Source organism: Otolemur garnettii, unplaced genomic scaffold (genome assembly GCF_000181295.1).
Source record: "Otolemur garnettii isolate 467f Iridium unplaced genomic scaffold, OtoGar3 scaffold00046, whole genome shotgun sequence".
NCBI lineage: Eukaryota > Metazoa > Chordata > Mammalia > Primates > Galagidae > Otolemur > Otolemur garnettii.
The window spans coordinates 11,349,075-11,370,504 of record NW_003852441.1 but is presented as its reverse complement, the minus strand read 5'-3'; the positions used below and the strand labels follow the sequence as shown (position 1 = coordinate 11,370,504).

At 46.5% G+C, this 21,430-nt stretch overlaps 3 protein-coding genes across 3 annotated transcripts in view; 1 reads left to right on the top strand and 2 right to left on the bottom strand.

Moving 5' to 3' along the window:
* KCNAB3 (potassium voltage-gated channel subfamily A regulatory beta subunit 3) lies at positions 1 to 7,057 on the bottom strand. The gene is made up of 14 exons (XM_003791127.3): positions 5,894 to 7,057; positions 4,458 to 4,501; positions 4,333 to 4,370; positions 4,017 to 4,096; positions 2,610 to 2,654; positions 2,481 to 2,525; positions 2,234 to 2,277; positions 1,957 to 2,043; positions 1,606 to 1,691; positions 1,361 to 1,481; positions 1,184 to 1,278; positions 969 to 1,089; positions 682 to 770; positions 1 to 403 (listed from the first exon to the last, which is right to left on the bottom strand). The coding sequence occupies exons 1-14, from the start codon at positions 6,133 to 6,135 to the stop codon at positions 326 to 328; spliced, it is 1,215 nt and encodes a 404-aa protein (XP_003791175.1). The 5' UTR covers positions 6,136 to 7,057; the 3' UTR covers positions 1 to 325.
* TRAPPC1 (trafficking protein particle complex 1) lies at positions 7,057 to 8,651 on the bottom strand. The gene is made up of 5 exons (XM_023513961.1): positions 8,593 to 8,651; positions 8,384 to 8,482; positions 8,160 to 8,230; positions 7,714 to 7,852; positions 7,057 to 7,440 (listed from the first exon to the last, which is right to left on the bottom strand). Exons 2-5 carry the CDS (start codon positions 8,480 to 8,482, stop codon positions 7,312 to 7,314), a joined length of 438 nt encoding a protein of 145 aa, XP_023369729.1. The 5' UTR covers positions 8,593 to 8,651; the 3' UTR covers positions 7,057 to 7,311.
* Positions 8,652 to 9,719: 1,068 nt separating this feature from the next.
* The window catches only part of CNTROB (centrobin, centriole duplication and spindle assembly protein), a 28,642-nt gene continuing 16,931 nt past the window's right edge, over positions 9,720 to 21,430 (top strand). The window contains 9 exon segments of the mRNA XM_023514041.1: positions 9,720 to 9,992; positions 10,813 to 10,897; positions 11,152 to 11,233; positions 12,558 to 12,714; positions 13,604 to 13,720; positions 13,932 to 14,048; positions 14,354 to 14,452; positions 16,147 to 16,383; positions 16,994 to 17,140. Coding sequence (XP_023369809.1) covers positions 9,720 to 9,992; positions 10,813 to 10,897; positions 11,152 to 11,233; positions 12,558 to 12,714; positions 13,604 to 13,720; positions 13,932 to 14,048; positions 14,354 to 14,452; positions 16,147 to 16,383; positions 16,994 to 17,140 — 1,314 coding nt within the window.

Sequence of the window (21,430 nt, the reverse complement as noted above, 5' to 3'; positions counted from 1 at the left end):
GGGCCTCAGCAATAGGGGGAAGAGAGAAGGGAGCAAGACCAAGTGGCAGTGAGTGGATGACCAGTTGCTCATGCCCAGGATTTGCAAGGCCTAGAAGGACGCAACAGGGGTCAGGCGGACTACTTTCTCTCTCAAGCCCTACTGCGGAAGGATATGGCTTTGTCATGCGAATCGCTACTCGAAGCCGGGACTCGTTGGTGGGCGGGGCTATCCTGGCTCTGACCGCTGCGGGAAGGGATTCAGAGAAGGTAGAGACGTGATTGCTGGGAAGCGGTTCTCGGGAACGTGCAGCGGCTCTGGGTTGGGTCCCTGCGCCCCCGACAGACTATTTCTTGGAATGCGGCTTGTTACCCAGGAGCCGGTCTATCTCCATCACCGTCTGTGGGGTCAGCTGGCTCAGCACCTGAAGGAGAGGGGGGTGACACAGAGGGCAGTTACGTGCTGGGTCACTGAGAAAGAGCATGGGGTTCAAGGACCCCGGGAAAAACCACAATGGGGTCAAATAGTAAGGAAAGACTCATAGCTGTGCCCCTGCCTCACATTTGGGCCTGGGACCTCTCACCTGCAAAGTGAGGACTTTGTAGTGGGTAACTTCACAGGGCTATATTGGGTTGAACAGCTTGGCCTCGACTCCCAAGAAAAGAAACAGATACAGGCTCTGCCTCTGAGTCTCTAGCTCACCTGTAGAGCGCCCAGGTGTTCTATCAGCTGCTCTGCACTGGACACCCCTAGCAAGACGGAGCTAACACCCTCATTGCGGAGACACCATGCTGAGGCCAGAGGAGCAAAAAAAAAAGAGAGAGAGAGAGAGAGAGAGAGAATGTATGTGGAACAGTGAGCACATAGACTTCAAAGGTATCTCTGAAAAAGAGGGTCCTGCCTTTGGAGAAATCAGTCCGCAGATGGGTTTGGGAGCACCTCAAGAGGAGATAGGGCCCCTGCAAGGTCCAGAGCTGGCAGTGTCTCACCAATAGCAAGCTGAGCCACAGTGCACCCCAGCTGGTGAGCGATGGGGAGAAGATCCATGACTTTGGCTTGTTGCTTCTTACCATCCTCATTCTGCACTTTGTCTTTGAGCCACTGATAGCCCTGGAGGCCAAGAAGAATCAGCAAAAGATCCACCCCCCACAACAACACACACAGTAGCTCAGATAGCCCAGTCCTGCCATCCTAAGTCCCCTACCTTGATGGCACCTCTGCAGGTATCTGGGATTCGTCCATCATACTTGCTAGTAATGAGGCCACAGGCCAGAGGGGACCAGGTGACTGAGCCAACACCTAAGAGAAAGAAGACCGGGTGTTGGTAAGGGAACCTATGCCACAGATAGTTAGGGAAAGGTAGGGATGAGGGTCTACAAACCAATCTTGTGGTAGAGTTCTGGCAGCTGCATCTCCGTCTTCTCCCTCTGAAACAAGTGGTGCTCAGCTTGTTCACACACGGGAGGAATCAGGTTGAACTGTCTGGCCATGGAGTAGGCTTCCTGGGTTGGGGTGGGGAAGAGATAGAGATCAGAGCTACTCCTCCCCAGGGCCAATGGGGTTTGGAGTAGTTATTTGAAAAACGGAACCAGTTATATGGGACGGGGGAAGGAGTCACATACTCACCATGATTTCTGCAGCCCCCCATCGGGATGTCCCCCAGTATAGGGCCAGGCCCTGGTTGATGACATAGGTCATGGCTCGGACAATTTCTAGGCACACAGGAGAGGGACAGCCTCACTGTCAGACCCCTGGAATCTAAGGATCCAGATCTGAAGACCTCTGCTTGCCCCACTGAGATCCCAGGCATCTCTGTGGAGTCAGAGGTTCATATCTGTTCTTTGCCTCCCTCCCTGTCCAAGTCCTGAGGAAAGGTGGAGCTGGGCAGGTCTTCTGAGCAAGGGCTGGCTTCCTCCTGAGGGCTTGAGGGAGTGCCTAGTGTTGAAAGACTGTTAGGTTTGGGGGTGCTGCTTTTACCCTCCATAGGACTGTTGGGATCTGAGCGATTGGCAAAGACAATGTCCACATATCCCAGCTGGAGGCGTTCCAGGGATCCTCGCAAGCCTAGAGGTGCGGGGTGGAGAGAGGAAGATAGGTACTTCAGCTTCAATTTACTAAGAATACAGACCTTATCTCTTTGCCATGGCCACCTATGTCTCTATTCAAACCCTCCAATTCAGAGCTTCAGAGAATGTTCCCACCTTCTCTAGTTTCCATACCCCACTACTTCAGGTTCCCAGCCCCTAAAACTCACCCTCAATGATGTGTTTGCGGCTCAAGCCTCGCTCAGTTTCTGCCCTGTAGGAAGAGGTAAGTCAAAGAAGTATGATAAAGAGGACGAGGGCTGGCCTAGAGCCATGATATTGGGATTGTATGGTCCTCACAGGCAGGGTGCAGTTCTGGAATAGTGGGTTTAGGATAACTATGCCCACCCTTATCCCATACACTTTCACACATTCTTTGTAGGTCTTCTTCCCAAGCATAGTAAGGTAGCCACTTACTGTCCTCCCCAAAAAATCTTGGTGGTGATCACATAGCTGGATCTCCTAGAAAAGAGAAATGAGAAAACCAGCAAGAAAAGGATTTTCAGATAATTATGTCCCCAGCAGTCCCCCCAAACACAGTCTTACCTCCAACCTTTGCTCTTGAGTATGTTACCCAGGGTTCTTTCAGCCCTAAAAGAAAGACAATGCAGACGCACTGATCCCTCCAAGGTGGATCAATTCCTTCAGCTCCTCTCCACCTTCTCCTATTATAAAATAGAATATAAACCAGGAGCCAATTTGGGCTTTTAGCCCCATCTTGGACTAAATAAGAGGGGCTCCTGGAACTAGGGATGTAGCTATATAGTTTTCATTCTTTTATTCAACAAATATGTGCTGTGCATCAATTATGTACCAAGCCCTGTAGTGGGTACTAAATTTGAATAGGACTGAGGGGAGGACAGACTGTGTGGAGCCAGGGAGGACACTGGCTTCAACATCTGGGTTGCCCTCTACCTGCTTTGAACTTCTGCAAAATTCCACCTATCCTCGAAAACTCAACTAGGATTCTGCCTCATCTATTAAATGTTCTCTGATTGACACAGACTTTGGTCTGTCCTTGTCAACTTTCGTAGAATTGGCTACACAATTCTTAAGCATGTAAATTATGACCTAACTTGTGATAAGTCTTAAATCGTTAAGGTAGATTATGAAATGTTTTACCATTATTTAATATTCCCTATCTCCCTGAGGTTTTTTTTTTTTGCTTAGCCATTTAGACTGTGCACTTTTTGAGAATATGTTGATTCCATCCCAAATGGTGCCAGATTTGTGCTAGTCTCTGCTTAAGTACCTGGGGAAGAAAAGACAAGTTTCATGGAAGAGGCGTCTGAGCTGAGCAGTGAATATGGCTACATAAACCAGTAATTAATTGTGTGTCAGAAGGCAGTATAGAATGATTTGGGAACTTATTGGGGGAGGGGTGTCTGATTCTGAGAAGTTGGACAAAGTCTTCTTGGAGAAGCAGACATTTGGGTTGAGTTTTGAAGATGAGCAAACATGTTTGCCAGATGGGGAAGAGGCAAAGGTAGGTCATTGTAGGTTTTCACTGCTGCCAGTGGAAAGTCATAGATGTGTGATGTAGGGTGGTGTGTTTGGAAATTTAGCTTTGAAATCCTCATATAATTGCATGTAAATAATGTCCAGGATATATTTTTTGATTTTATTTAATGTGTTTGCGGTTTACCAATTCACTTCTAGGCTGGAGAGGAACTGGTATTGTGACTATAACTCTCATGATGCTTTGGGGACCTATTGGTTAAAAGGTTGGAACTTAATGTTCTCAGAATTCCCAAGGTTTTGGTTTTTTTTTTTTTGCAGTTTTTGGCCAGGACTGGGCTTGAACCCACCACCTGTGGCATATGGGGTTAGTGCCCTACTCCTCTGAGCCACAGATGCCCCCCAGTTCCCAAAGACTTTTAGAGGGAAAAACAGAAGCCATGATGTTCTCTAAGCCTTCCAAATGGAACTTAGCTCTTTCATCCCAGTCCTTACTTTCCTGCTGCATGGACTTCAGCGGTGTCAAACAGGTTTACACCATGCTCATAGGCTACTGTCAGCACATCCTCTGCTGTCTAGGGAGGTGAGAGAAAAAGTTGAAGATCAACTACTGTCCCTCACTTACTTCTCTCACTGCACTCTAACCCATCAAACCTCAGCCCTGGTTTCCATATTTTTTTCCCTTTCCCCCTCCTCCAACCTCAAATCCCTCATTCCCCATGATTGTGGTCCAAATCCCTATCCAGATCCAGTTCCCCTTTTTTCTGGTTTCCTCCTTTCCCACCCTGTTTTTAGGTCCCATCATTTATACCTCATCTGAGATCTGAGAACCAAATGTGACCCAAGTACCTGCAAGAGAGAAACCAGGTACATAAGAACCGTGGGAGGCAGGCCATGAAAGAATACCCTATTCCCTCAATTCCCATTCCAACTCACCCAAGCCAAGACAGGATACCCGGAGACCAGACTTTCCTAGGTTCCTATAGGATACAATAGCAGCAGGAAGGGTTGGAACCTCATTCAGAACCTAGATCATTCCCCAGCTCCTCTCCTAAACTGAGAAGCCCTCAGGGTGTCTCATTCCAAAGAAACTAGAATCAGTGGGCCTACAGGATTGGGAAAGTGTTAGCCCCATATTAGAGGACCTGGGAATATTGTTGAAAGAACAAGTGAACCAATAAATGACCATTCCTCTGGAGCCACTGTCCAATGCCTCCATTCTCTCCTATCTTGTTGAAGATATGGATGGATGTCTGGTTTGTCTTCTTCATGGATAGGGTCTTGTCTGTGTTTTGAGTCATCTCTGGGATGTGTGAAAGTGGAAGGGGTGGGAGGAGTGTGGCTGGCTAATTGTGGTGAGATTGTGTGAACATACCCTCAGACAGAGAATACTACACTAAAGGGCAGAAACCAGGATAGAAGATGTAAACCAAGTCAAATCCAGACATTCAGACAGGCAAGGGCCCCTGGTTAGGCAGGGCAGACGGACAGCTGGGTCTGCAGCAAAGGCAGATAGGAGACCTGGGGGGTAGGCAGAGTGGATCACAGGAAAGGCTAGTTCTCCTTCTCCCTTTCTTAACTCCCTCCAGCTCCTATCAGCTTGTGAAGACTGTCTCTGAACCTGTTAGTCCCCTCCTCTTTCTAATACCTCCACCCAGGTGTCAGGTCAGTATCTCAATCAGGACCACCACATAGCTGAGATTAGATTCCTCAGCTGACAAAGCAGGTCAGATCAGTGACCTTCTCACTCCCAAGCAGGAGCCTGTCCCCTCCCCTCCCCTCTCCAGTCCTGAGAGTCCTTGGCCCCCCAGTTCTCAGTGATAAAGTAGTTCACCTTCCCCATCCAGACTTTGCCCCTCAGCATGGAGATGGAAAAATGTGGTCCATCCTTTCTACAGGCCCTACTCCTCTCTCCCCAAGAAAGGTTGCAGAAGACTGTTTCTTTGCGTCAGGTGGGGGGAGTATCTGGGTCAGGCACCCTGAGCAGGCCAGAGTGAGAAGCCATTTCCGTCCCTCCTCTCCCCAGGACGCCAACCCAAGGACACTCCATTGTAGGGGGGTGCAGCCTGGAGATCCATGCAGATTGGAGATCTGTGCCTCTCTGGCCTTCGTAGGGCTAAAGAGGGAAGCTAAGGGCATCCCCTCGGTCTGACAGGACCCAATCAACCTTGGTAAACTTGATTCTTTCTTAGGGGTATCAACAAAGACCAAGAGAGGAACAAAGTAAGGGAGTGCTGGTGATAGGAAGAAGAGATGGAACCAATAGGGACTTTCTTAGTGAAGTTTGTAGGGGTCTTGGTGGCCATCTCAAGAAGCCTCAGGGGGTCCTGAAAGGGGAGCTGATGGGGTTGGCGGCTCAGCCACCCGCATACCTGTATTTCATGCCAGTGCCTCGGCCGGTGCTCTCTCGGAGGGCCCCAGCAGATGCGGGGGGTCGGGGAACCAGTGCAGCTCGGGCTTTAGGGCCGGACCCTCCACCCCCGGGAGGATTCCCATGCCCCCCGCCGACTGGCCCGCCATTACCGCCCCCGGGGCCGGGCCGTGGTCCACACAGACGGTCCTCACTGCTCCGGCTGCGAAGGTTCTGCTCGGTACACGCGATAGACACCTGCATGCCGGCTAGCAAAGGCGGGGGAGGGGGCTCCAATAGGGTGGAAGGAGGGAGAAGGGAAGCCCGAGGGCGGACAACCGGCGGCGTAGTGAGGTGAGCCCCGGGAGAGCGCGAAGACTGGGGAGGCTGCAGCGGGATCTGCCAGGCAAGATCAGGCCGCGGGGGCGGGCTGCTAGAGGTCGCAAGGTTTGCTGCAGGAGCGGAGAAACGCGGGGGACGCCAGGAGTGGAGATAATCAGTTACCCGGGGCACTGGAGTAGGGAGGGGGAAATGGACGAGGGTAAAGGTCAAGGACAATCCTCAAAGCGTAGGAACCCAGGGACAAGGAGGGTGGGAGAGGAATGCCACCTCAGTCCGAACCGCAGCGGGACCCGCTAGGCTTCCAGCTGCGTCGGCAGCTAGCCCAACTTATCAACATGCAGGCACCGCCCTCTCATCTGCATAGAGCCGCCCGCCTCCCATCCAAACCTGCCGCTTATCTGCATAAGACCCGCCTCCTTAAGGCTTCCGCAGCTGGAGTATTCTTGAGTGGAACCCAAGAGCATGGTTCTTGTACCCTCTGGGAATGGAGGCCTGCCAGCCTTCCCTTCATCCAGTGATTCTCAATCAGGAGGGATTTTGCCTCCCAGGGCATGTTTGGCAAGATTTGAAGACATTTTTTTTTATTTCACGACTGGGAGTAAGGAACGATGTGCTATCAACATCTAGTGAGTAGTGGCCAGAGATACTGCTAAAATCCTACAACGCACAGGACAGTCCCCTCAACAAAGAATTATCCAGACCAAAATGTCAACAGCACCTCTGTTAAGAAACCTACTGGCAAAGCCTCTTTTGCAGGCTTCAGGAGGGTACAGCTATCCTACTTCCTGCCTTCATGAGAGGGGTAGGAGCAAGAGGGCCCACTCAAATTGACATGCTTAGGAGGCAGAGGGTGAAAAAAAGTTTATTTTGTGCTTCTCGCAGTGTCAGGTGGGATGAAACTGGAGAGGGCCTAATTTGGAGGTGGAGGGACTCCTGGGGTTTTCATTCTGGTGATTCCAAGAGCACCAGGGTGGGTCTTTAGGCTGCTGGCCTAAGAGAGGGGCAGTGTAGGGGTTTACAGTGAGGCCCCTCAGGTGGCAGAGTTTAGGAAGGACCCCAGATAGACATGAATTCTCTCCAGGGATGAGGTAGAGTGCTTCAGCCAGCCCGAGTGGAGAAGAAGGGCAGAGAGCGGATGTAGGAGTCCAGTCGGGAGCGGAAGAGCTCACTTTGCACAGTTTGGCCCAGAGGACACAGGGGGTTCTTCACCACCAGCTCTACATACAACTATGGAGGGGGAAAGTGTTAGAGCCAGGCTTTGCACACTTCTCATTTTTAACCCCAAAGCTAGCATAACCTCAAGGGTGTGTGAATGCACAAGAAACAAGGGCAGGGAAGCAAGACCTCTCTAAGGAGAAACTGGTGGTGGGAAGGTTTAATGATCTAAAAGCCCCTGAGAAAACTCTGAGTTCAACAGAGATATTATAACACAGTAGATTAGGGCAGGAAAGCTGAGGGAGTCAGGACCTTTGGGGGAAGGGTTCCAGGGTTGGCACTGACCGCACTGTAGATGTGGTGCAGCACATCTCGGATGGATCCCACGCCCAAGTCAGTATTCATGACAACCTTGATCCCAGTGGGTGTCTCGTAGTAATGGAGTTTGTAACGGCTAGTTTGGAAGGCCAAGAAGCCGTCCTTCCTGCAGAGATGAGGAGGATGTTAAAGAATGGAGGTCGACTCCTTAAACAAATCGTTTGTAGGAGCCTGGCTGAGTAAAGACATCGCCCAGTCCATCCTCACAGCTCAGTTTTGTTCCAGCCCTCAACCTCTCTACCTTCAGACCTTCCCCATTGCGGGTTCTGCCAGCTTCTGCACTCTCGCTTCGGATTCAGTTTCTCTTGGTCCTCTTTCCCTCTTTGAGAGCCAATGCCCCTTCCACTCCAAAAATTTCCTTCACCCCAACATTCCCATGGCTAACCCTCCTCCCAATGTCCTGCTCCGCGTACATGTCCAGCGGGGACATCTTGCTGACAAACGAGCGAATAGAGAAGAGCATTCCGTACATCAGCTTGTACTCCTGCAAGGAGAAGAACAGAGTTAGCTCTCATTTGTTGAGGGAGACGGGAGAGGGGCGGGAACGGGCCAGGGTTTGGAGAGGAGGGGCTGGGCTGGGACTTTGTGCGTTTGGAGATGCGAAGTCACCCGGGCTGTGCCGGGGCCCTCTCATCACCTCCTCTTTGGGGATCCCTGCTTGCTTCTTGCGGTGCCATTCGCTGTAGTGCAGACACACTCCATTCCGATCAAACAGGTACAGGTTGTGGACAGTCATCTGCAGGAGAGAGAACGTTAGCCTTGTTCCCGGGCCGCTCCCAGTCTGTGGGATAGCGTTCTGGGTCCCGGATATTTCCGACCAGGTAGGGACCCCACCCCCAGACTCACCGGAACTACTCAGAGTGCCCGTCAGGAGCTACTTCCGGTTTCTGCGAAGCCCCGCCCCTCCGGGTCTTCACACTGTTACCTCGGAGCAGTAACTCCTCCCCAATGCTTCTCGTCCGACTCCGCCTTCTTCCCTCAGCCAATCCGTGGCCGCCGGAGCCACGCACGCGCGCCAGGGGTCCCGGGATCCAGAAGCCGTGAGCGTAGCTGCCCTTGTGGGATTGGGGGCGGGTGGCGTCATCAGGCTAGGGGGAGGACTTGTGGGCGGGAGGCTGCCAACGGTTTTGAGCGTGAGGACCGCGCGGGAGGGGGTGTGTGGGTCTTTCCGAATCTGGGCTTAGGCTAGGGTCCCTACCTTGGGAAATTAGGATCTGAGGACTGAAAGCGTAGACAGTAGTTGGGACCGGGTGGTCGGGGTAAGGACCTCAGGCTAGGGTTGAGGGCGACGTGCTTTTTTAGAGACGTCTAAGGGCGCGACTGAGGATTTACAAGGTTTCTTTGGGGGTGGTAGGGAGGGAGGGATTCTAGAGAGCTCTGCTATAGCTTTCTTGCCAGGAGTGGTCGGAGGGGGATGTACGAAGTGGCTGACCCTGGGTGGAACGGGTGAAGTCGCGAGACTGTGCTGGGCGTGAGGTTCCTATCTCTTGAGACCGGAGCCAGTTGAGGGACAAGAGAGGTTGCGGGACAGAATTTGGGCACCTATTGGATTTGAGTTCGTTTCAGTTTGCACGTTTTGGGTGTGAGATCTCATGAGTTCAGTTGAGCAGGGATAGCCTGTACCGAAGTTGTCTGCCATTTCCAGCACTCCCAGTTGGGAAGAGAAACTGCACGGTGCTTTGCCCTACGTTAGGTCTCCTGTCTACACCCCCTCCTGCGCTAAACCCTCTTTTAACATCTTTCCCAGGAGCTGGGGAAAGGAATGATTTTGCCCTCTCCCATGGCCTCTGGAACCAGTGGAAACCTTTCCCCCAACCAGAAAGTCTCCGTACGCTTATTCACCAAGGATTCTTGGCGTATAGTCTTTTTCCCCTGTCCCAAGTCTCTCTTCTCCGTGAACTTATCCGCTTGGACTTTCCTAGAGCAGAACGTCCCAGCTTCCTGCTGTCTCCAGTTGTCTCTTCTTTGCACTCATGGCAACATCAGCTCCCGGCCCCAGTTCGCCTCTCCGAGCAGAGGATCTGCTGATTGATTCTTCAGAAGCCCCTGGGCTGAACCATGCGTCCTCAGAGGTGACCTCCCAGCTCTATGCTTCTTTGCGCCTCAGCCGCCAGGCAGAGGCCACAGCCCGAGCCCAGCTGTATTTACCTTCTGCCTCCCCTCCTCCTCTTGAGGAGTTAGAGGGCTTGGCCCAAGAGCTGAGTCACAGCTTGTCTGTCGGATTGGAGAACAACCTGAAGAAAAAGGTAAGGGAAGTGTGATTTGGGGACATCTAGGCTACTAGGCAACAGAATCTTGGGATTGAAGGTGGTTAAAACAAACAAAAAGTTTGCTGAGAATTGAACTCCTCTTGTTGGATTTCAAATTTCTTTTAACTCCATAGTCAATGCTTATTTCTGAGAGCAAATGTTTATGAGGGCGAGTGACCTGGAACACCACAATTTGGAAAATTGTGAAACTTCCTAGTACTTTTTGTGAGAAGCATCTCTGTTTTCAATAGATGGAGCAAACCTGTGGGGTAGGTTAGTGTGCTGGGACTGAGACTTGGGCGCTGGGAGTGGATTTCTTGATCCCAAGACAGAGCTAAGGACTTAGGATAGCAGCAAAATATGCTAAGATCCTTCCAGCCCAAAAACTGTATTGAAAGTGTGGTTCAAAATTTGTCATGTAAATCATTAAAACAGTTTAGCCAATTATACAAGTCACAAAGAAGATTGTTATTAGTGTATGGATAGAAACAGTGTCATAATCAATTTGCAGACCAGTTTGATCTTTCAGAGTTTGAAAAGTGAATGCCAGGGGCTACATGTCTTTAGACAGAGCGTATGTTCTTTAGTTGGCAAGAATCCCCACTATTCTTGTCTCATGCCTGCCTAGTTTATTCATTTACATTACCTTTCTGGCTCCTATAGGCATTTGAGTTTCTAAATCAATATTCAGATAGCCTTTATTGGCTTTTTTTTTTTTTTGGCTTTCGCAAGTGCTGAAGTAAAAATTCTTCCCTGGCAGTAGACAGAATGTGGATTATGCAGATTGCTTCTGATTTCTATGTAACTTTTTTTCTAGGATGGTTCTAAGCACATCTTTGAGATGGAAAGCGTTCGAGGTCAACTCCAGAACATGCTCCAAGCCTCACGTGATATAGCCTACCGTGAGTAAACCCCTTCCCTAAAGCTATAAAGGAGAAACTATATTTAAGGGGTGGGACAGAGGAAACCTAGGGGCAGGAAAACCTAGATCTCTGAGACAAGAGATTTCAGGAGAAAAGGCTCCTGTCCTTTGGGAGAGGAGGATGAGAGGATGAGGGAAGCAGAAAGGAAGGCCCTCTCCTCTTTTCTCTTTCAAGTGGTCCCTGTTCCTTTCCTTACCTGACTCTGGTGGTGGGATCCCTGTGGGTTCCTCCAGGGGATCCCCTTGCTCCAGGTGCTGGTTCAGAGAGACGGGAAGAGGACTCCTTTGATAGTGACAGCACCGCCACCTTGCTCAAGTGAGTTCCTTGGGGTTCTCCTAGCTTATTTGCTTTCTTGGAAATCAAATGTTCTGTTCCTTAGTTCTTCTTTTATTGCTTGATATAATTCTTAAGGACCCAAGAGGCTTGTCACTTGGCTTTCAATTTTCATCCTTTTTTCCCTATCTTCTCTATCCCTTTTGCTCCTTCAGGAATGTGGGCATCTGCTTCCAAGTACTTGACTTTCTCTCAACCTTCAGTCCTTTCTCCCCTCTGAAGAGTTAGCTTGTTCTGCTGAGACTTCTTTAAAATTTATTTTTACTTGTTTTTATTTTATATTTTTAAACTTTATTTTATTTTATTTATTTATTTTTTTTTACATAGATCCTCAAGCTGTCCCCTGGGTAGAGTGCTGTGGCATCACAGCTCACAGCAACCTCCAACTCTTGGTTTCAAGTGAGTCTCCTACCTCTGCCTCCCAAGTAGCTGGGATCACAGGCGCCCACCACAACACCCAGCTATTTTTTGGTTGCAGCCATCATTTGGCGGGCCTGGGCTGGATTCGAACCTGCCAGCTCAGGTGTATGTGGCTGGCGCCTTAGCCACTTGAGCCACAAGTGCCGAGCCTATTTTATTTTATTTTATTTTTGAGACAGAGTCTTACTCTGTTGCCCTGGGTAAAGTTCCACAGTATCATCATAGCTCACAGCAACCTCAAACTCTTGGGCTTAAGCAAGCCCCTTCCCCTAGCCTCCTTCGTATCTGGGACTACAGGCACCCACCATAATTACCCACCCAGTTTTTTGTTTTTAGCTAAAGATGAGGTCTTTTTAGTTAGAGACAGAGTCTCACTCTTGATCAGGCTAATCTCAAATTCCTGAGCCTAGGCAATCTACCCACCTCAGCCTCCCAGAGTGCTAGGATTACAGGCATGAGCCACCACACCTGGCCTGTATTTTTTAACTTTAGAGGCAAGATCTCACTCTGTTTCATAGGCTGGAGTGCAGTGACATTATCATAGCTCATTGTATCCTCAAACTGCTAGGCTCAAGTGATCTTCATTCCTCAGCCTCCCAGGTAGCTAGGACTATAGAAGTGTGCTGTCATACTTGGCTAATTTACTTTGTTTTTTGTAGAGATGGGATCTTGCTATGTCACCTAGGCTACTAAGATCTTGAAGTAAATGACAGACCAATGTGTTATTTATGGCTCTCTCACTATCTAACTTCATGACTTTGGGGAAATCTCTTGCTCTCTCTGGTCTCCGTTTCCTTATTTTAAAATATCACAGTTGAACTAGTGGTTCAACTTTTGGTTCCCCAAAGCTTTCCTAACCATAACATTCTCTACTTGATTTGCTCAGCACCCGACCTCTGCAAGACTTATCTCCATCTAGCTCAGCCCAAGCCCTGGAGGAGTTGTTTCCCCGCTACACCAGCCTTCGGCCAGGCCCCCCACTCAATCTCCCGGATTTTCAGGGGCTGAAAGATGCACTGGATTCAGAGCATACCCGCCGTAAGGTGAGATACAAAGTCTTCCTTTTGAAAGCGATAATAATTAAAAATAAGGGACTTGAGTGTTGAAAAGGCTGAAGGTTAAGAACCTGAAAGCTAGGATTTTGCTCAAATATTTCTCCAGAGAGATCTTTGACCATTCTAATATGGCACAACTTCCCTTACAAGCAGTCAGCCAGATCACTCTATTATATCCTCTATGTAGCTTATCATTCTGATATTTCTTGTTTGTTTCTCTCCTCTAAAATCTAAGCTTCATGAGGGTCAGTATCTGGTCTTGTCTAGCAGTGGCTTCCTAAAATCTAGATATCTAACACATAGATACACTCCATAGTGTTTGTTGAGTGAACACAACATTGGCTAGCTTGTGTAAAGGCTTTATAGCTCTTGGTAAAATAATGAACTTTATCTTTGTGAGTCTCAGCCTTAATGTACGAAGTGGACGGAGAAATGGATAAGGCAGAGGAAAAGTCAAAATCTTTTTGCAACCTTCTATTTCTCTATTTAAACTGCTTGGGCATCAAATGAAACACTTTACCCTTTATCCTTGCTATGTTTGTTTTGTCCAATGAACTTCTTAAAGTAGGAGTAACTGCATATTTTGCAATGTGGGCTGCTACACCTCTGCCAGAAGGTTTATGGGAATTTCTTTCAGAAGATCCAGGATAGGGAAGAGGCTGAAATGTTAAGCACCTATTTCCTGAGAAGGGAGTTGTTGGAGAACTTGGGCTTTAAGGTTTCTGCTCCAGAATTCCTAATGTCCTTCTCTAAACCTATTCTGTTCCTGGGACCCAGGTTCCTTGTCTCTACATTTCCCCCTAGAGGAGCTGGGAAGTTTTCAGCTATGGTCAGACTAAAGAAGGACAACACTTAGACTTCTCACCCTTCTTCCTAGCATTGTGAGCGCCACATTCAGAGTCTGCAAACCCGTGTGCTAGAACTACAACAACAATTGGCAGTGGCTGTGGCTGCTGACCGCAAGAAGGATATCATGATTGAACAACTGGACAAGGTGCCAGGGTAGCAAAATGTGGGTGGATCTCCATGGAGATGCATTAAGGAATAGTAAATAAGGGAGTAGCTAACTAGCATTTCATTGTGCATGGTAAGAGTTGGGGTAAGAAGTGGGTTTACTGACTATTTGAAGAGCGTGGCTATTGACCCATATGGGTAAAAGAAAGCAAAAAGTTATTTCAGATTCCATCTTACTTCCCTTACTTAAGACCTTGGCCCGGGTGGTAGAGGGCTGGAACCGGCATGAGGCTGAGCGGACAGAGGTGCTTCAGGGACTTCAAGAAGAACGCCAGGCAGCAGAACTCACCAGAAGCAAGCAACAGGAGGTGGGCAACCTTGATCATATGGCATTAGAACCTAAGTCACAGATCTCTAGGTGGAAAGGGGTAGAAATAGCTCTGAAATTAGGGTTCCCAATAGATTGACCTTGAAATTACAGTAGCTGTTTCTGCTGCCTACTTGAATCATCAGTGTCTTCCCGGTTTTTCCCACACCATGTAGTCTTCTCTTTGGCACTCCAAGTCATTTAATTAACTCTGAATTTTCAAGTTTATATTGTTAATGCTTTTCAAATATGGCATACAGAAATTTCCCTCATTTCCTCTATCCTATGTTCTTTTTTCCCTGAAAGACAGTAGCCCGCCTGGAACAAAGCCTTTCTGAGGCCATGGAGGCCCTGAATCGTGAGCAAGAAAGTGCCAGACTACAACAACGGGAAAGAGAGACACTGGTGAGATCAGACTGGGTTAATCCCCATGGAGATTGTTAATTACCTCTAGTGAGCAATGGGCTATTGGTAGATTGTGGGAGTTTATAATTTAAGTTGCACCAGAGCAGTGTTGTTCAAAGTGTATTCTTTACAATACTAGTTCTGTTATCTACTCTACAAAAATGAGGCTGTGCCACTAAGTTAATTCTGAGAGACTCTGCAGGGTGTATCCTCATTAGAACATTAGAACCATCTGGGGAATTATTTTTAAATATAGATTTCTGGGACCCATCCCTAGAGGTTTTGATTGAATTAGGTACATGCATATAGTAGGGTTGGGCAACCCAAATATTTTCAGAAATTTCTTAAGTGATTTTGTTCAGTCTGGTTTGGCAGCGATGGTCTAGGGCACAGCTAAAAAAGTGTGGGATAACACTCAGCTTCTTAGAACTGAAATGATAAGATGATTACACATTTGAGTTAGTAGCCAGATTTGGAACTTGTTGCATGCCTGATGCATGCTTGCTACTTGCATGCTGGTACTTGCAGCCTTAATAGGCTACATGTAACAGTGCTGCATTGGTTACTGCTTGGCTAGTCCATGATCATAGGCAGGATTTTCTAGTTTTTGTGCAATTTCTTTTGATGCTATCTGAGCATTGAGGGTTTATACTACATGCCAGATACTGTGATAAATGCTTTCCATAAGCTTTTTGCTTTAATGCTCACAGTGTAGACTCTGTTATTATCACCATTTTACCAATAAGGATAAATGCCTAAGAACACATTGGAAATGATAGAACTAGGAGTCAAATTGAGATTTTTAAATCAAGATTTCCCTAACTCTGGTATAGGAGCTCCTTCCTAATTCTGTGAGCTTGTCAACTATTAGTTATTTTTGTTTGTTTTGAATCAGGGTTTTGTTTTGTTGCCCAGGTCCAGTACAGTGGCATCATCATAGCTCATTGCAACCTCAAACTCCTGGGCTTGAGTGACCCTCCTTCCTCAGCCTCTGGAGTAGCTAGGACTATAGAAGCCCACCACCATGCTCAGACTCATTTTTGGAAAAAAAATTTTTTTTTTTTTTAGACAGAGTCTTAATTTGTCACTCCCGGTAGAGTGCTGTGGTGTCACAGCTCATAGCAACCTCAAACTCTTGGGCTCAAGAGTTCTCTTGTCTCAGCCTACTGAATAGCTGAGATACAGGTGCTCGCCACAACACCTGGCTATTTTTAGAGGTAGAGGTCTCACTCTTGCTCAGTCTGCTCTCGAGCCTGTGAGCTTAGGCAGTCTACCCACCTCAGCCTCCCAGAGTGCTAGGACTACAGGTGTAAGCTACTGTGCCCAGCCCTAATTTTTGAAATTTTTAAAGATACAGAGTCTTTCTCGCTTTTGCTCAGGCTGGTCTTAAACTCCGAACCTCAAATGATCTTCCTGCCTCAGCCTCCCAAAGTGCTAGGATTATAGGCATAAATCACTGCTCCCAGCTTTCATTTTTTATTTTTATTTTTTTTGCAGTTTTTGGCCAGAGCTGGGTTCAAACCCACCGCCTCTGGTATATGGGGCTGGCACCCTACTCCTTTGAGCCACAGGTGCTGACCCAATTTTTGTATTTTTAATGGGCATAATTCTCAAGAGGTATGTGGGGATCAGGGAACAGATTGCTGGTCTCTTGAGGGCCTGGTAAAGATTGTGGTTTTCTTCTGGGGCTATAGGAAGAAGAAAGACAAGCTCTGACCTTGAGCTTGGAGGTAGAACAGCAGCGGTGCCATGCCCTTCAGGAAGAACGGGATGCAGCTCGGTCTGTGCAACTCAGTGAGCATCGACAGTTGGAGACTCTTCAGGCTTCCCTAGAAGATGAACGGCAGACCTGGGCCCAGAAAGAGCACCAGCTCAAGGAACACTACCAGGTGCTTCAGGAGGAGAGCCAGGCTCAACTGGAAAGGGAGAAGGTAAAAGCAACATTTGGAAGAGTTGGGGAATGGGGAACATATGAAGGGCAAAGTTGGCTCGGCACCTGTGGCTCAAGTGGCTAAGGTGCCAGCCACATACACCTAAGGTGGCAGGTTCAAATCCAGCCTGGGCCTGCCAAACAACAATGATGGCTGCAACCAAAAAATAGCCAGACATTGTAGCGGCACCTGTGGTCTCAGCTACTTGGGAGGCTGAGGCAGGAGACTCGCTTGAGCCCAGGAGTTGGAGGTTGCTGTGAGCTGTGATGCCATGGCACTCTACCCAGGGGGACAGCTTGAGGCTCTGTCTCAAAAAAAAAAAAAAAAAGAAGGGCAAAGTTATTGAATGGGATGGGATGTCAGAATAGGGGACAGGATGGACAGTAATGAGCCATATGTGGGAGACAAGTTTGAGAGTGTAGGGCCAGCAGGAAGGGCTGAGGCCATCAAATATATGGAAGGCCAAAGAGTGAGATTAAACAGCAGTGGGAAAGTAAGACAAATGGGAGGACATTGAGAGGAAGCTTGGGTTTTAGGGTGTGGGGGTATGAATTGGGGAATAGGGGTAACCAGGAGATTGGAAATGAGATATGTGATTTCTGTGTTTTAGGGGAATAGCCAGAGGGAAGCTCTGGCAGCACGAGAGGCCCAGCAGCAGTTGGCATTGGTGCAGTCTGAGGTGCGGCGGTTGGAAGGAGAGTTGGATACTGCTCGGAGAGAGAGAGATGCCCTACAGCTGGAAATGAGCTTGTTGCAGGTCAGGAGGCAGATGGTTCTTGAGGTTTTTTCCTGGTTTAGAGAAGTAGGTCTGAGGCAGCGACCTCTCAAAAGTCATGGCAGACACTCCCATTTTCACACTTGGGGTTTATTCTGTCAATAATTTGGGGTCTATTCTGTCAATAATTTCTAAATAGAATGAATAGTTTTGTATAATGTGTCAGACTGACCTAGTGTTGCTTTTAGAAATAAATAGACTTAAATATATTAAAGGTCCCTTCTGTTATTTTAAAAAGAAATGACACCACATTTAGTAGATTGGCTGTCTGGGCAAGTAAAATTTTTTATCAGAGACCTGATTCCAATCATAACAGTCTGATTTGTAATTCTCATTACTTGAATAACATATTAATCCCTCTGAGTAGGCCAGGAACTCAGGAGGCCAGTGTGATTATTTTATTGCTTATGAAATTTCCATGCCAACACTTGGCCTGTCACAGAATAGTACTCAAAAATTGTTTGTCAGATACACACATATAATTAGACTTTGAAAACACTTTCCGGCTCGGCGCCTATAGCTCAACCGGCTAAGGCGCCAGCTAGGTGCACCTAAGGTGGCGGGTTCGAATTCCCAGCCCGGACCCGCCAAACAACAATGACGGCTGCAACCAAAAAATAGCCGGGCGTTGTGGCGGGCGCCTGTGGTCCCAGCTACTTGGGAGGCAGAGGCAGGAGACTCGCTTGAGCCCAGGAGTTGGAGGTTGCTGTGAGCTGTAATGCCACGGCACTCTACCCAGGGGGACAGCTTGAGGCTCTGTCTCAAAAAAAAAAAAGAGAAAACACTTTCCATCTAGCTAGTTAGCACACTGAATTTTAGGGGAATTTTAAATTCAAACTAGTCCATAGGGGAATTTTAAATCCAAACTAGTCAGACCCTTGATATAGAATAGAGCAGGGGATGGCAAACTTTGTATAAAAGGCCAGACAGTAAATATATTTGGCTTTATAGATCAGATGGTCTCAGTTGCAACTACTCTGCTGTTTTACCACAAAAGTGGTAAAACTCTGCTGTTTTACCACAAAAGTAGATAGAGATACATAAACAAATGCTCATGGCTGTGTTCCAATAAAACTTTATTTACTTTGTCAGGCAGTGGGAAACTGGTTTGGATTATAGTTTGTTGATCCTTGGAGTAGAGGAAAGGGTTGGAAAGAGCTGTGTTTTATTGTATGGTGGAGACATAGCACTGAAGAGTAAAGAGCACTGGATTTAGGAGTCAGGACAGTCAGTTCTACTCCTCCCTGGAATTTGACCTTTGTGGGCTTCTGTTTTTACATGTAAAAATGTGTGTTAAGGGCAAATTGATGAGTTTCTAAGAGCAAGCCAGTCAGAGAGACTATGCTTTTTATAAATGGTTGACTTAAGGAGTTTCCCAATTTCTGGGTTAGAGAGAAAACATACACTTAACTTCCTATCTAACTCATTGAATTGGAATACTGACCATGGGGAAATTAATTTATCTTATTGAACCAAGGGTAAAGACATAAGTAAATGATTCAGTAGCAATTTTAGGCTGCTGTGACCCCATGAACTGGTTCCAAATATGTGTGTGTGTGTGTGGATGCAAGCATACTTATTATTCTCTCATTTTGGTTCAGTAAGCCCGATAAGCATCTCCTTGTGTGAGGAGATAGACAAAGTTCTGGCCAACATGGAGCTTACCAGTTAGATGGAGAATTTGTCTAGTATAAACTCATTTTTTTTTTCTTTTTGAGATGAGATCTTGCTTTGTCACCCAGGCTGGAATGCAGTGGTACCCTCAGAGCTCACTGCAGCCTTTAATTCCTTTAATCAGTCTTTCTGCTGCAGCCTCCCGAGTAGCTGGAACTATAGGCACATGGTACCACTCCTGACTAATTTTTTTGTTTTTTTGTAGAGATGGGGTCCCACAATGGCTAGTGCATATTTATTAAGTTATATGATGAATGTGGTTATGGAAAGTAAGGAGAGCCCTGCCAGTTAGCTATTTATTTTCTGTGTGTCTTTCTTGGTTTTGTTTCTCAGTTTCTCCATTACTATTTTTAGGTATTTCATTGAATTTTTTTTTTAATTGTTGAGGATTCATTGAGGGTACAAAGAACCAGGTTGCATTGTTTACATTTGTTAGATAAAGTCCCTCTTATAATTGTGTCCTGCCCCCAAAGGTGTGTCACACAGTGACCCCCATCCCCCTCCCTCCTTCCCACTCTCTGCTCTCCTCTTTCCCTACCCTCCACCATGTACTAGGTCCTCATATCAGAATTAATTGTCCTCATATCAGAATTGAGTACACGGGATTCTTGCTTCTCCATTCTTGTGATGCTTTACTAAGAATAATGTGTTTCACTTTCATCAAGGTTAATACAAAAGATATAAAGGCTCCATCTTTTTGATGGCTGAATAGTATTCCATGGTGTACATATACCACATGAATGAATGTTAATACATTCCTGGGTTGGTGGGCATTTAGGCTGTTTCCACATTTTGGTGTTTGTAAATTGAGCTGCAATAAATAGTCTAGTGCAAGTGTCCTTATGGTAAAAGGATTTTTTTTCTTCTGGGTAGATGCCCAGTAATGGGATTGCAAGATGAAATGGGAGGTCTAGTTTGAGTTCTTTCTCCATACTTCCAAAAAAGGTTGTATTAGTTTGCAGTCCCGCCAGCAGTGTAAAAGTGTTCCCTTCTCTCCACAATCACGCTAGCATCTGCAGTTTTGAGATTTTGTGATGAGAGCCGTTCTTGCTGGGGTTACATGGATATTTTGATTTGCATTTCTCTGATGATTAGGGACAATGAGCATTTTTTCATGTATTTGTTAGCCATTTGTCTTCTGTAGAAAAGGTTTTCTTCATCTCTCTTGCCCATTGATATAAGGGATTATTGGCTTTTTTCATTGATTAATTTCAGTTCTCTGTATATCCTAGTTATCAAGCTTTTGTCTGATTCAAAATATGCAAATACCCTTTCCCATTGTGTAGGTTTTCTATTTGCTTTGGTTGTTGTCTCCTTAGCTGTACAGAAGCTTTGCAATTTGATTAAATCCCATTTGTTTAATTTTGTTGTTGTTGCAATTGCCATAAAAGTCTTGTTCATAAAATCTTTCCCCAGATTGATATCTTCAAGTGTTTTTCCCATGCTTTCTTTGTGAATTTTTTTTTTCAAAGGAGACAGGGTCTTATTCTGTCACTCAGGCTGGAGTACAGTGGCACTATCATAGCTCGCTTAGCCTTTTAACTCCTGGTCTCAACTGATCCTTCTACCTTAGCCTCCCAAGTACCTGAGACTACAGGCACAAGCCACTAAACTTGATTTTGTGTTGACTTTTTTTGTAGTGTATCATTTTGATTCCCTTCTTTTCTTTTCTATATATTTTAAAAGTTATTTTCTTAGTGGTTATTTGGAATTATAATGAACAATTTAAAGTTATAATAACCTGGTTTGAATAATACCAGCTTTCAACGGTATATAAAAACTCTCTTCCTATATAACTTTTTTTGTTTAAAAAAATTTTTTTTAATGCACAGTATATGGCCTGTTCCTCTACATTTCTATCCATCCCTGTGCATATGTTGTTATTGTCACAGACTTATAATGACTGTTTTACGCATCTGCCTTTTAAATAATATAGGAAAAAAGGAGTTGCAAACCAAAAATACAGTGGTACTGGCTTTCACATTTTACCTATGTAGTAACTTTTACCCTAGTGTTCTTTATTTCTTTGTGTGGTTTCAGGTCACTGTCTAGATTCATTTTGGTTTAGTCTGAAGGACTTCTTTTAGCATTCCTTATAGGGTAGGTCTAGAAATAACAAACGCCATTAGCTTTAGTTTATTTTGAAATGTCTTCATTTCCCCTTAATTCTTGAAGGCTTTTTTGTGTTTTGTTTTGTTTTGTTTTGTTGGAGACAGAGTCTTACTCTTATCACTCTGGGTGAAGTGCTGTGGCATCATCATAGCTCACAGTAATCTCAGTCTCCTGGGCTCAAGAGAGATCCTCTTTCCTCAGCCTCTCAAGTAGCTGAGACTATAGGTGCCTGGCATGATGCCTGGTTAGTTTTCCTTTTTTAGTAGAAATAGTCTAACTTTTGCTCAGGCTGGTCTTGTGAACTCAGCCTCCCAGAGTGCTAAGATTATAGGTATGAAACACTGTGTCTAGCCTTTACCATATATGAAATTCTTGGTTGATAGGTGAGAACCCATGTATTAGTCTTAAGAAGATCCCTTGTAAATGATGGCTTGCTTTTCTCTTTCTGCTTTCAATGTCTTTTCCTGTGGCTTTTTTTTTTTTTTT

Coding starts and splice junctions, on each gene's coding strand:
- KCNAB3 (XM_003791127.3), bottom strand. CDS start 6,135: ATGCAGGTGTCTATCGCGTGTACCGAGCAGAACCTTCGCAGCCGGAGC. Junction 4,502..5,893: donor GGCACTGGCATGAAATACAG/GTATGCGGGTGG, acceptor TGTATCCTATAG/GAACCTAGGAAAGTCTGGTC. Junction 1,692..1,956: donor TCCCAACAGTCCTATGGAGG/GTAAAAGCAGCA, acceptor CTGTGTGCCTAG/AAATTGTCCGAGCCATGACC.
- TRAPPC1 (XM_023513961.1), bottom strand. CDS start 8,482: ATGACTGTCCACAACCTGTACCTGTTTGATCGGAATGGAGTGTGTCTG. Junction 7,853..8,159: donor AAGATGTCCCCGCTGGACAT/GTACGCGGAGCA, acceptor TCATCTCTGCAG/GAAGGACGGCTTCTTGGCCT. Junction 7,441..7,713: donor TGCACCACATCTACAGTGCG/GTCAGTGCCAAC, acceptor CCCCCTCCATAG/TTGTATGTAGAGCTGGTGGT.